Source organism: Salmo trutta, chromosome 22, assembly GCF_901001165.1.
Source record: "Salmo trutta chromosome 22, fSalTru1.1, whole genome shotgun sequence".
NCBI classification, from domain to species: Eukaryota; Metazoa; Chordata; class Actinopteri; order Salmoniformes; family Salmonidae; genus Salmo; species Salmo trutta.
In genome coordinates this window covers 12613172-12627409 of record NC_042978.1, presented here as the reverse complement: position 1 = coordinate 12627409, position 14238 = coordinate 12613172, and the positions used below count along the sequence as shown (strand labels likewise).

Here is a 14238-nt window from a genome sequence, read left to right as displayed (position 1 = left end):
CAATAGGCCTTTCAGTGATCCTCAGTGACCTCTGTATGAGCAGGCAGAAAAGGGGCATCACAGATGCAGCAGGCCAAGTCACCATGATCTACTGCTATTCAGGACCCATGGGGCAAAACATCTGACAGATTGCCAGGAGCTGCCAGAGTGTGCCTTTCATCTCATAAAACTAATCAGGAAAATAATGTACTCAGCCTCAAAAGCAACAAAAAATAACCTAATTATGATACCGATCCTCCATCCTTCAGGATAAAGTGTTGGCGTTTGAATGTTAAAAGTACTAATTTTCCTCCAGTCCTCCTCCTCTTCCCAGGAGCGCCTGCACCAGCTCCCCTACCAGCCAACTCAAGACGAGCTCCACTTCCTGTTCAAGCACTTCCGCAGCTCAGAGAGCGTGACCGACGAGGAAGTGCGACCCTCGCCGTTCATGCGTCCTCGCTCCCGCAGCCTCAGGTAGCCGTCCGTTAACCCTCGCCTTAACTTTAATGTGCCATATCATCAAAATGACATTTAATGCATCATCACCCTTACGTACATTTTTGTGGATTTTTTGTTGTTGTTGTTATCAGACCTGGGAATTTATTACATGCAAATTGGAACATCTTCAAAAACAATGTATTAAGTCAAACCTAGATTTGACTGTACCGTACCAGGATCTCATTGTTTTGCCTGGTTCTTAATTAACTCGCCTCCCTTTGTGTTGCGATAGAGAACTTAGGTGTGGCCGAGAGCATGAGTCAGTGGAGTATTTACACAGTGAACTGACGAATGGAGACAATGTATTCATCTACATCCCCTTACCTGGGGGCTGTTTCACAAAGCAGAATCAATGCGTTAGCTAGTTATTGATCCTGCATCGTACAATTCAACCCTGCTACTAGTTCTGACAGTGTGGTCAGTCAAAATGTATTCAGTCCTGTAACAAAGTAAAGCTAAAGTATTTTGCAGTTGCTAATGTTCAGTAAGACTCAATTTGACCTCTAGCTAAACTCACTACACAGTGGGATTGCAGTTCCCACCTTCACTGTTCTAGTGTGGTATAATATTGTAGAAAATGAGCCTGTTTTGTAATAAGTAACATACTGCACCAATTTGTGGGACTCTCGTAGGGTCCGATTAAGCATAGGTTAGGACGCAGAGGTGGTGCTGCTGCGTGGCTTAAGGCGAGCAGCGTTGTGTACCATGCTCTGCCCGAGCTCCCTGTGTTGTCGTGGCATGGCGTGCAGTGCGTAGGTGGGTGGGTGCAGAGCACTGCGGGGACCAGCTAGGCTGGAGGTTCTCAGGGGGTGAGTTAGGGGGAGGGGGCGGGCTGCAGTGTGTGGTGGTCAGGCTGCCATCTGCTGTAACAGAAGCCTCTTTCATTGCGCTGAATGGGTCTGTGGCTGGGATGCATTTCTGCACCGTACCCCTAACTCTTGGACAATGAGATTAGGCGGGGCAACGTGAGAGGGAAGGGCCTGTTGGTCTGTTACATGGGCCAGACAGACAGTGTAGATGTGGTCCATGTCTTACACCAGCTGTTCTCTTACCTAATAGTGAAGAGTTAAAAAAAATAATCTAAAGCAGCAAAGTGAAACAGGAAATGAGTTTGGAAGCAAAATAAAATGTGTCGATTAGATGTTTTGAAGGGATTAGATTTTTATCTTTGTCTGAATGTTGCACATTCACTATTCCACAATGAATCTTCACTTGGGATGATCATCTTAGCCGTTATTCAAAATATTGCAACCACCCAATAAGAACTGTCAATGCCGACTGCTTCACAGATTTTTGCGAGCTCTGCCAGTCCATTTGGTTGGATTGGAATAATAAACATTGACAAGATCTGTGTCCTTTTCTGTTTTAGCCCCGGAAGAACAATGGGTTCATTCGACAATGAGGTCGTCATGATGAACCATGTTTACAAAGAACGGTTCCCTAAGGTACGTCATGTTGTCTCCTCCCCCTTTGTTGTACAGGAAGCAATGTCTGTTGGTATTTGCCATAATCAGAAAGCTAATTTCCCCTCTGCTTCTGGGGAATGTGATTACTCCGACTTATCTGACATTCTGAACGTTGCACTCGGACTAACCGTGGTCGTCATAACATGTCTGAAGATAATTAGCAGTATTGGGCGCTCCAGAAGGACCACTACCCTGTTTTGGGTGCTACTGACGATTGCACTTGGTTACAGGCTTTGATTGAATGCATTTTCACTATTTCTGATCTTACTAAACTAATGCTTAGGTGTGTTTTTTTTTGGTATAATGTTGTGTGTGTTTGCTGTCCCTTTAGGCCACAGCACAGATGGAAGAGCGCTTGCTGGATATCGTCACCGCCTGCTCCCCAGACAGCACCCTCCCACTGTCCGATGGCGTGCTGGGCTTCATCCAGCACCAGCTGGTGGAGCTGGTCCGAGACTGCCTGGACAAGTCCCACACGGGCGTGGTCACTTCACGCTACTTCGTGGAGCTGCAGGAGAAACTGGAGAAGCTGCTCCACGAGGTGGGATATCCACAAATATCTTTTGCATGTAGGTTTATCAGTGTGATCGGACAATAACTGCCAGCACTTGAGTCTAAAATGTGTTTCCTCAGACTACCCTTGGGCATCCAGTTGTTTTATGATTTGCATATGATATGTCAACCCCCTGAGGAATAAATAAGTTGTTTTTGGATGGCATGTTATTTGTATGGTTTAGCTAGTGCAGCCAAGGATGAGGACTCACCGTTTGAATCAGGAGGCCCTCAGAATACAGCCAAGGAATATTCTCCTTTGTTGATGTAACGTACTGTCTGATGCATTTTCTTGGGGATACGCGTGTGTGTGTGTGTGTGTGTGTGTGTGTGTGTGTGTGTGTGTGTGTGTGTGTGTGTGTAATATTTCTGGCCACATTTAACACATCTGTTAAGGACACATCGCTTTTCTCCTCCCTTTTCAGACGTTCGTCCTCATTGCCTTGGCTTGTTTTGTTATTAAGGGATCAAATTTGCCCTCACGGAGGCCACAGCATGACTGAGGCTGTCTCATGTGGTTCCGTGGGGTTGCTCCTCTATCCAGAGCTCCTCTATCCAGAGCATCGTGCATTCTCTTCCCCAGAGTTCCCCTTATATCGAAACTCAGTCTTGCTCTCACCACTCTAACCCAAGCAGACAGTTTTCCTTGAAGGCAAACTCACTTTATGTAACGGGTGGTAAATGTACTGAACAAAAACATAAACGCAACATGGAACAATTTCAAATATCTTATTGAGTTACAGTTCATATAAGGAAATTAGTCAATTGAAATAAATGTATTTGGCCCTAACCTATGGAATTCACATGACTGGGAATATAGATATATCTGTTGGTCACAGATACCTTTAAAAAAAAAAGGTAGGGGCGTGGATCAGAAAACCAGTCAGTATCTGGTGTGACCACCATTTGCATCATGCAGCGCAAAATCTCCTTCGCATATAGTTGATCAGGCTGTTGATTGTGGAATGTTGTCCCACTCCTCTTCAATGGCTGTGGGAAGTTGCTGTATATTGCCTGGAACTGGAACACGCTGCCGTACACGTCGATCCAGAGCATCCCAAGCTTGCTCAATGGGTGACATGTCTGGTGGGTATGCAGACCATGGAATGACTGGAACATTTTCAGCTTCCAGGAATTGTGTACAGATCCTTGCACCATGGGGCCATGCATTATCATGCTGAAACATAAGGTGATGGCGGCAGATGAATGGCACGACAATGGGCCTCAAGATCTCGTCACGGTATCTCTGTGCATTCATGGGGCACCCTGTTCATAACGTTGACATCAGCAAACCACTCGCCCCCACACGACGTCATGCACGTGGTCTGTGGTTGTGAGGACAGTTGGGCATACTGAAATATTCTCTAAAATGCTGTTGGAGGTGGCTTATTGTAGAGAAATGAACATTCAATTATTTGGCAACAGCTCTGGTTTACATTCCTGCAGTCAGCATACCAATTGCACGCTCCCTCTACTTGAGACATCTGTAGCATTGTGTTGTGTAACAAAACTGCACATTTTAGAGTGACCTTCTATTGTCCCCAGCTCAAGGTGCACCTGTGTAATGATCATGTGGTTAAATCAGCTTCTTGATATGCCACACCTGTCAAGTGGATGGATTATCTTGGCAAAGGACAAATGCTCACTTACAGGGATGTAAACAAATTTGTGGCCAAAATGTTTGAAAAAGAATATTTTTGTGCATATTGAACATTTGTGGTATCTTTTATTTCAGCTCATGAAAAATGGGACCAACACTTTACATTTTGCGTTTATATTTTTGTTCAGTGTAGTTAGTCGTTCTCTTTGTGTGTGTGTATCAGACCTGAGTTCAAATACTATTTCAATTATTTCGATTACTTTCACATACATTTAAAAGTAAGTATTCAGATAATTTCTTTGGAAAATACAAGTAGTTGAATATTGGAACATATTTGGAAATACACTAGGAAAGTTTTGGCGTGTATTTGAGTATTTTCAAATACAAATAAATACTCCAATGCATTTGACCCTAATAAGTATTAGGCTAAATAGGAAAATACTTCAAATAGCAGTAGTAGATTTCGGCCACACTATTTGAAAATACTCAAATACACATGTATTTGAACCCAGGTCTGGTGTCTGTACATTGTGACCCAGCTGTCCAGTCACTTGCAACTGGCCTCAGAAGGACAGCGAATCAAAAGCGAATCAAACTAAAACATAATAATAATTTGGTGGGTGCTTATATTTGTCTTATTTCAAATGTGTTGTCGTGGAAATTCTACACAAGGACACTCGAAGTCAATCTTAAATGAATCATTGTTTATTAACAGCAAGCTGGAGAGGTCACAGTCAAACTTAGATGCATAAAGTACCGGTTTGAAGTGAGCTCCCCCGGGGCAGTCCCGTTAGATCTCTTATATACTGCTTACATAGGCATAGTTCATTGGGTTGATTCCGGGCATTTGTCAGGCACCGTCTCCTATCTTAACTTATAGACCATATTCTTGGCATTCTGCCAGATGGTCCTAAGGAGGGGGTCATGTCGCCACCCCTCATATCTTTACCAAGCACAGGCAGGAACCAAGGATTATTTATGACACTAAGACAAGATGTACATTTTCAATGCTGTCTCTTCACATGATCAAATTTTCCATCACAGTGTTTTTTGCATAATCCAACTGCCCCTGAGATAACCTCAGAGAGTGGGGTCATGGCCAGCCATTATCAACGGCATCCCTGGAGCAATTAGGGTTAAGTGCCTTGCTCAAGGGCACATCAACAGATTTTTCAAATAGTCGGCTCTGTGATTCGAACCAGCGACCTTTCGGTTACTGGGCCAACACTCTACCCGCTAGGCTACCTGCCGCCCAGGTACCTGATTGTGATGCTTGGGGTAGCCAATAATGATGCATAGTGCGAGGGCTTAAGATCCATTGGCTTCCTGATTTTGTGTTCTGTAGAACAATTTATTCTCTGGAATTGATTATCCACTGAAGAACAAAGAACAACCCGTTGCCCCTTCCCCCTAGGCACTTGGGTGGAATTATCGCCATTTTACTTATTCAGTCCTCTCAGATCTACAGAAGTGCCTAGGGGCTAGGGTTTCTTTCTAGACAGGGCCTATGTCTGCTAGTAATGCATTCTGTGGTCATGCTGCAGGTAGCTAGGTTGATTTGGACGTAGTATGTTGGCTTTAATGCTATGTGGTTGCGGTCTTGTTATGGTGAAAGAGATATATAAAGGCTCCTCTGTTTTTGAGCTCTCTGCGTCTTCAACACAGTTGATCATCTCCATGTTGTGCTCTGTTCAGAAGCTGATAACATTTTGGCTTTGCATTTCAGGCGTATGATCGCTCGGAGAGCGAGGAGGTATCTGTCATCACCCAGCTGGTGAAGAAGATTCTCATCATCATATCCCGACCGGCGAGGCTGCTCGAGTGCCTGGTGAGACGGAGAGAAAATCTCATTCCGATTGAAAATGCGATTGATTCTGTCGAGAGCGTTGGAAAGCCGTCTCTCTTAATCTGTTTTGTCGCTGGTTTTTAAGCCACTGTATTGCCAATAAGCTCTTTCATGACTAAGTGATTTTATTCACTTTAATCCAATCTAATCTAATGGCCCTTGGATGTCATTGGCAGGAATTTGACCCGGAAGAGTTCTATCATCTGCTGGAGGCAGCCGAGGGTCATGCCAAGGAGGGCCAGGGCATCAAGACGGATATTCCACGTTACATCATCAACCAACTGGGCTTGACTCGCGACCCCCTCGAAGGTATTGGTATATCTTTTGCCATAACATTGACCTGAATTTCCCGCACTTGAGACAGATATCCAGTACCAATCAATATCATTGCATTGCTGTTAAATCATATCTTTCTACCCTGCTCTTTTAGATATGGTACAGCTTGAGCAGTATGAGTCCGCTCCGTCGATGACATTGGAGTCTGATGAGTCTGTGGAGGTAAGGAGTTATGCCTCATTCACATTCCGCCTGAGCAGTCCGTTGCGTTGCACCAGATGTCATTCATTTCAATGGGAAACTTTCCTTAACGGAGTGGTATCGCAGCACCCCCCCCCTGCGGTTGAAGGCTCCATTGCGAAACGGGTGACGCACACTTTTCCAAACTATGCAACGTCTTCAGTGCAGCCAGAGTCTGTCAATAGAATAGGAAGTTACCAAACCACAGAACAAGATGAAAATATATGTGGTTTTCGGCGATGGCTTTATGGGATAACTAGCAACTTGTAAACAATTACTCATTCCTATAATTGAGTACTATTTTAATAGAAATGTTGGCTGTTAAGCCAATTATATTATATGTCTGTTTTAGTTTATTGTGATGGTAAGGACTTTTGTTTTTGATCATTTTTAGGTGGAGATCACGAGCTACAGTATTTTCAACCTAGCCTTGCTTAAGTTAGCTAGCTTGACTTGATAGAAAGTTAGAGAAAGAAGTTGAGGAAAAAGTAACTCAACGAAACATGTTTTATTATCACCTGAAACAGCACGTTTCTCCTGTCTTGAATGAAAAGGGCCTATTTTACAATCTGCCAAAATAAATGCCTTCTCGGACGAGAAACTAGGCTCTCCTCCATTTTGTCTTGCATTGTGAAACCCTATGCTCTCCGTCCAGTAGCAGAACGAGATTGCGTTAAGAGGACTTACCGCGTAATGAAATATGTCACGAATGTGAATTGGGCATTAGCTTGCCTGTGATGTACTAGGTTTTTAGCATGAGATTGCCAACAGAATCACATAAACTGGACTTTCAGTTAACAACATAATAAGCAGCTTTATTTACATGACGTTATTTGGTAGACCGGGTCCCCCGGCACCTTTTGAATAATGGCTGCCTCTTAATTCTCTTATTGTTTGCACTGTTTGCAGCAGAACAAGTGTCCCCAGGCACTCACCCCGACGCGAAGGAAACCACTGGAGAGTGACTTTGAAACCATCAAGCTCATCAGTAATGGAGCCTATGGGTAAGCGCTAAACAGGCAAGTGGTTAACCACGCTGATCACTGAAAACATGGACTCCCAATTAGCTATTATCATGTTGATTTGAAATCAGTGCACTCTGTCACTTCAGTTAAAGGTTAACAGTAAAATGCCAACTGTAGACTTCTGTCATGGTTAGTAAACATTTAGAAAACTATTGAATATTAACTACAATTCCACTTTTATGGATTGAACTGTCCCTGTAGTCATGGATTATCAATGTGGAGGTCTTGTATGACATGGCTCCTGTCCTGTGGTGGTTGGCAGGGCTGTATACCTGGTCCGACACAGAGACACTCGGCAACGTTTCGCCATGAAGAAGATCAACAGGCAAAACCTCGTCCTGAGGAACCAGATCCAGCAGGTGTTTGTGGAGCGGGACATCCTAACCTTCGCCGAGAACCCATTTGTGGTCTCCATGTTCTGCTCCTTTGAGACACGACGCCACCTGTGCATGGTGATGGAGTATGTGGAAGGTAATGCCATATGATATTCTAACCCAAAAGCGATATGTTTATCATGACTCTGTCATGTTGGAATGGAAATATACTGAACAAAAATATAAACGCAACAATTAACCATTTTACTGAGTTACAGTTCATATAAGGAAGTCAGTCAATTGAAATTAATTAATTAGGCTCTAATCTATGGATTTTACATGACTGGGTAAGGGCGCAGCCAATCAGGATGAGTTTTTCCCCACAAGGGGCTTTATTGCAGACAGAAATACTCATCATTTTCATCAGCTGTCCGGGTAGCTGGTCTCAGACGATCCCGCAGGTGAAGAAGCCGGATGTGGAGCTCCTGGGCTGGCGTGGTTACATGTGGTCTGTGGTTGTGAGGCTGGTTGGATGTACTTCCAAATTCTCTAAAATGACGTTGGAGGCGGCTTATGGTAGAGAAATTAACATTCAATTCTCTGGCAACAGCTCTGGTGGACATTCCTGCAGTCAGAATGACAATTGAACGCTCCCTCAAAACGTGAGACATCGGTGGCACTTTGTTGTGTGACAAAACTGCACATTATAGAGTGGCCTTTTATTGTATAATGATCGTGCTGTTTAATCAGCTTCTTGATGTGCCACACCTGTCAGGTGGATGGATTATCTTGGCAAAGGAGAAATGCTCACTAACAGGGATGTAAACAAATTTGTGCACCACATTTTTAGAGAAATAAGCTTTTCTGTGGGTATGAAACATTTCTGGGATCTTTTATTTCAGCTCATGAAACATGGGACCAACACTTTACATGTTGCATTTATATATAATATTTTTGTTCAGTATAGTTGGAAAGGCAAATTTTATCCATCCATGATTTCTCCTAGCTTTAGCATAACTGTTGATTATCTATTGCAGGTGGGGACTGTGCTAACCTGCTGAAGAACATGGGCCCCCTTCCCGTGGACATGACCCGGATGTACTTTGCTGAGACTGTGCTGGCCTTGGAGTACCTTCACAACTACGGCATTGTTCATAGAGACCTCAAACCTGACAAGTGAGTCCACAATAAGCTTTAAACCTCTTTACAAGCAGTGCCTTCAGAAAGTATTCATACCCCTTGACTTATTCCACATTTTGTTGTGTTACAGCCTGAATTCAAAATGGATTAAATCGTTTCCCCCCCCCTCACCCATCTACACACAATACCCCATAATGACAAAGTGAAGAAAATAAAAACATCTACATTTTTGCAAATTTGTCACACCCCTGAGTCAATACATGTTAGAATCACCTTTGGCAGCGATTACAGCTGTCTTTCTGGGCAAGTCTCTAAGAGCTTTGCACAGCAGGATTGTACAATATTGGCACATTATTTATTTATTTATTTAATTCTTCAGCTCTTTCAAGTTGGTTGTTGATCATTTCTAGACAGCCATTTTCAAGTCTTGCCATAAGTTTTCAAGACAGTTTAGGTCAAAACTGTAACTAGGAGCTAAAGAACACTCAGTGTCGTCTTGGTAAGCAACTTCAGTATAGATGTATATTTGGCCTTGTGTTTTAGGTAGTTGTCCTGCTGAAAGGTGAATTTGTCTCCCAGTGTCTGTTGGAAAGCAGACTGAAACAGGTTTACCTTTAGGATTTTGCATGTGCTTAGCTCTATTCCGTACATTAAAAAAAGAACTCCCTAGTCTTTGCCGATGACAAGCATACCCATAACATGATGTAGCCACAAATATAAAGAGTGGTACTCAGTGATGTGTTGCATTGGATTTTCCCTAAACATAATGCTTTGTTTTCAGGCCACATTTTTTTCAGTTTTACTTAAATGCCTTATTGCAAACAAGATGCATGTTTTGGAATATTTTTATTCTCTATAGGCTCCCTTCTTTTCACTCTGTCATTTAGGTTAGTATTGTGGAGCAACTACAATGTTGTTCATCCGTCTTCAGTTTTCTTCTATCACAGCCATTAAACGCTGTAACTATTTTAAAGTCACCATTGGCCTCATGGTGAAATCCCTGAGCGGTTTCCTTCCTCTCTGGCAACTTAGGCGCTAGGAAGGACGCCTGTATCTTTGTAGTGACTGGGTGTATTGATACACCATCCAAAGAGTGATTAATAACTTCATCCTGCTCAAAGTCGGTATTCAATGTCTTTTTTCTACCAATAGGTGCCCTTCTTTGCAAGGCATTGGAAAATCTCCCTGGTCTTTGTGATTGAATCTGCGTTTGAAATTCACTGCTCGACTCAGGGACCTTACAGATCATTTTATGTGTGGGGTACAGAGATGAGGTTGCCATTCAAAAATCATGTTAACCACTATTATTGCTCACAGAGTGAATCCATGCAACTTATGTGACTTGTTAAGCAAATTTTTACTCCTGAACTTATTTAGGCTTGCCATAACGAAGGGGTTGAATACTTATTTACTAAAGACATTACACCTTTTAATTTTTAGAAAATATGTAGCTATTTCTAAAAACATAATTCCACTTTGACATTATGGGTTATTGTTTGTAGGCCAGTGACACAAAATCTAAATGTAATACATTTTAAATTCATGCTGTAACACATCAAAATGTGGAAAAATGGGTGTGAATACTTTCTGAAGGTACCGTACCTCAAGTCGAAGAAAATTTAGCTTTAACATTTCCCTCTATGCCACCTGCAGCTTGTTGATCACTTCTATGGGCCACATCAAATTGACCGACTTTGGCCTGTCCAGAATTGGCCTGATGAACATGACCACTAACCTTTACGAGGGTCACATGGAGAAAGACACCAGGGAGTTCATCGACAAACAGGTGAGAGTCTTGTCAACCACGTAACCCTTTATTTGTCCTTTCACTATAAATACATTCAGCTCCATAATAAGGCATAGGAAAACAATATACCGAAATGCCAGACAAGTTTTTTTTTGAACACATACTCACACCAGGGTCAAATACTTTCAAATACTCAACCCAGTATAGGTGTACCATATCATAACTACTGTGTAACTAAACTCCATTGTGTTACAAAAATCTGAATGCAAATGTTACGGTATAACTGAATATTATTGGTGTGGTTCTCTAGGTGTGTGGCACCCCAGAGTACATAGCCCCAGAGGTGATACTGAGACAGGGCTATGGGAAGCCAGTAGACTGGTGGGCCATGGGAGTCATCCTGTATGAGTTCCTGGTTGGATGTGTGCCCTTCTTTGGGGACACTCCCGAGGAACTCTTTGGGCAGGTTGTCAGTGGTAAGTATTCCGTTGATGGAATGTGTACAGTATGTAGGCTTTCTTTAATTGTGTTTAATGTGGAGATCCTCTCATTAACGTTTGCTTGCTCGATGTACAGATGACATCATCTGGCCCGATGGGGATGATGCTTTACCTGCAGACGCCCAGGACATGATCACACGGCTGCTGAGGCAGAGCCCTCTGGAGCGCCTGGGGACAGGTTCGTAGACGACAAAACTACGTTCCAACGTCCATACTAGCATCCCACTTAGAATGCATGCCCTATTGCTTCATTCTAAGTGGTGCGCTAGTCTAGATATTGGATCCCGAGGCCTCGTCTTTCATTCCACATCATCCTAGTCTGACGTGTTGCTGTTGGCTATTTTTCTGAGATTTGCACATGACCGTAATCGGAAAACTAAATATTGTTCTAGGAGGAGCACCTGAGGTAAAACAACACCCCTTTTTCTTACGTCTGGACTGGAACGGACTACTGCGACTGAAAGCCGAATTCATCCCTCAGCTGGAAGCGGAGGACGACACCAGCTACTTTGACAGTACGGGCAGTCCTTCATAAGTGCTCTTATTAAAGACAAAGATCCATTCTTTCTATTGCCAGTATATCTCCACAGATGTAGTGATATTTGCTCTTCATGCCGGTCTAATGCTTATTGATATTTTCACTAGTCAATTGTGTTTAATGAAAACTATATGTTTTCCTGAAATACACTAAATGTCCTGCTTCGGATTTTATGGTACGGTCCCTGTTCCTGAGTTCCACTCATTTTGTGTTGTCATGTTTGCAGCTCGCTTAGAGCGTTACCACCATTTGGCCTCGGATGAGGATGACGAAACCAACGATGAAGAGTCTTCCCTGGAAATCCGTCAGTTTTCCTCCTGGTCAAACCGCTTCAGCAAGGTTCGGAACGTACCTTTTAAAATATTAGAAATGTCAATAATATTAGTCGTTTGTTGAGCAATTCTTTGTAAATACAATATAATGGAAAACTTAAATCTGTGAAAGAGAGAAAAAAAGGTTTTGTTGGTGCCCAGTTCACCAAACTTGACCACCCTAGCTAATGTGGCTACTCCATGCTTTCAGGTGTACAGCAGCACAGAACATCTGGCCACACCGTCCAACCTGAGCTTCTCATCGGACCGCAGCCACAGTGAGGACAAGGAGGGCTGGGATGGGCGTTTCACACCCTCCCTGGGAGGAGACATCCAGAGACAGGAACGCCAGCACCAAGATCGCAGGGGCAGGTGAGCAGAGCCAGGATGAGTTTGTAGCTCTATGTTTCTGTTAGGATTCCCCGTGTAAGAGTTAAAACACGTCTTTATTGGACGCGCTCCAAAACATTGGGTGAAAGTGCATAAAATGATGATTAGTTTCCGAAAAGTCAAGAAATGTTTGCTGAATAGGGTGTGCATTAACCAATGGCTGCACACATCATAAATGACTATTTTAGTTGTAGATACGATGTCACCATTGCCCCTTCTAATCCTAACTGACACTGACGTTGATGTGTTGCAGCCTGCGCCCTCGGGCCTCGTCCAATTCCTTCCATTCTGAGAGGGGCACCAGCCCCCTGGTGATGAGCAGCACCCACAGTCTGGAGACCATGCCCCGCTTCGCCTTCTCCACAGACGACGAAGGTGAGCTCAGTCCCAAGCCCCTCCACTCTTCTTCAAGTCTGCACAGCCTCATGGAAACCAACAAAAATTCAAATATCACATAAGATATTTAATTTCTCATGAAACATTCTTCATAAAAACAAACAGATTTGTGTGATATTGCTTTTTGTGGACAGGAGGATTCATGACCAAGCCAGGTGCAGACTGATCAAAGGGCAAACAGTCAAAACAAAAAGCAGTCTAGGCACAAACACAGAGTTCAAGTGTATGAAATTTCTCTTTAGAGTGAGCTTCCATCCAGACCAAATTATTTGCAGAGATACTTCGGACATTGCCTGTTTTGGTCAAACAAATTTGATTTGAACCCTTATTCCTGTGTATTACAGCTGAGGTGGTAGTGTCAAACCTGCATCGGATCAGGATTCGTAGCAACAGCACTGGGGCCAAACACTCTTCCCCCAGGAACCACAGAGCCCCCCAACGCTTTGGAAACCAGCTGGAGACACCAGATAGACAGACACCAGACAGACCGAGGCTTGGGGGCAAAGTCCCCAAGTCTGCCTCCATCTCCGCCCTGTCTCTCATCATCACTGCAGGTCTGTGTTGGGGGTAATGCATTACAAAAGTAAATCGTTACGTTGACTTTTGCGGTTCAGCACTCTGTGGTCCCGTTCTGTGAGCTTGTGTGGGCTACCACTTCACGGCTGAGCCGTTGTTGCTCCTAGAGGTCTCCACTTCACAATAACAGCACTTACAGTTGACCGGGGTAGCTCTAGCAGGGCAGAACATTGAAGAACAGACTTGTTGGAAAGGTGGCATCCTATGACGGTGCCACGTTGAAAGTCACTGAGCTCTTCAGTAAGGCCATTATACTGCTAATGTTTGTCTATGGAGATTACATGGCTGTGTGTTCGATTTTATGCAGCTGTCAGCAACGGTATGACTGAAATAGCCGAATACACTAATTTGAAGGGGTGTCCACAGACTTTTGTATATATAGTGTAAGTTAGTCATACAGGGTTCCTAGTGCCCAGCAGGCAAATATCGCTGAATAGGGTGTGGTATGGCAGGTGTGTTTGCACAGAGCTAATGGCTGTTAAGTTGATTGTAAATGCTAAACAAGAGCAGGCGCTTGTTCTAAATTCAACCATTGCCCCATCCCTTTTCTCATTTCCTGAACTTGAACTCATCCTTTGTGTACCATTCCAGATGATATGCCCGGCGGCCTCCAGCCCAGCCCCATCTCTTCGCGCTCGCTCTCCTCCAATCATTCATCCCGCGATTCGTCCCCCAGCCGCGACCTGTCGCTTAGCCTCAGAAGCCTGCGGCCACCCATCATCATCCACAGCTCAGGGAAGAAATACGGCTTCACCATGCAGGCCATCCGCGTCTACATGGGCGACAGCGACGTTTACACTGTGCACCACATGGTCTCGGTGAGTGACCCTTTGCTATCCTGCTC

The 14238-nt window shown here is 43.8% G+C and overlaps 1 protein-coding gene across 1 annotated transcript in view; it reads left to right on the top strand.

Annotated features, from left to right (window-relative positions):
* Positions 1-14238, top strand: part of LOC115158949 (microtubule-associated serine/threonine-protein kinase 3) — a 51074-nt gene that overhangs the window by 32548 nt on the left and 4288 nt on the right. The window contains exons 6-23 of the mRNA XM_029708387.1: positions 296-453; positions 1847-1922; positions 2275-2484; positions 5822-5923; positions 6118-6250; positions 6372-6439; positions 7367-7461; positions 7745-7953; positions 8834-8972; positions 10590-10722; positions 10994-11159; positions 11260-11361; positions 11576-11698; positions 11948-12060; positions 12244-12404; positions 12676-12797; positions 13163-13372; positions 13986-14212. Of these exons, the coding sequence (XP_029564247.1) occupies positions 296-453; positions 1847-1922; positions 2275-2484; positions 5822-5923; positions 6118-6250; positions 6372-6439; positions 7367-7461; positions 7745-7953; positions 8834-8972; positions 10590-10722; positions 10994-11159; positions 11260-11361; positions 11576-11698; positions 11948-12060; positions 12244-12404; positions 12676-12797; positions 13163-13372; positions 13986-14212 (2547 nt within the window). The remainder of the gene's footprint in view (positions 1-295; positions 454-1846; positions 1923-2274; positions 2485-5821; positions 5924-6117; positions 6251-6371; positions 6440-7366; positions 7462-7744; positions 7954-8833; positions 8973-10589; positions 10723-10993; positions 11160-11259; positions 11362-11575; positions 11699-11947; positions 12061-12243; positions 12405-12675; positions 12798-13162; positions 13373-13985; positions 14213-14238) is intronic.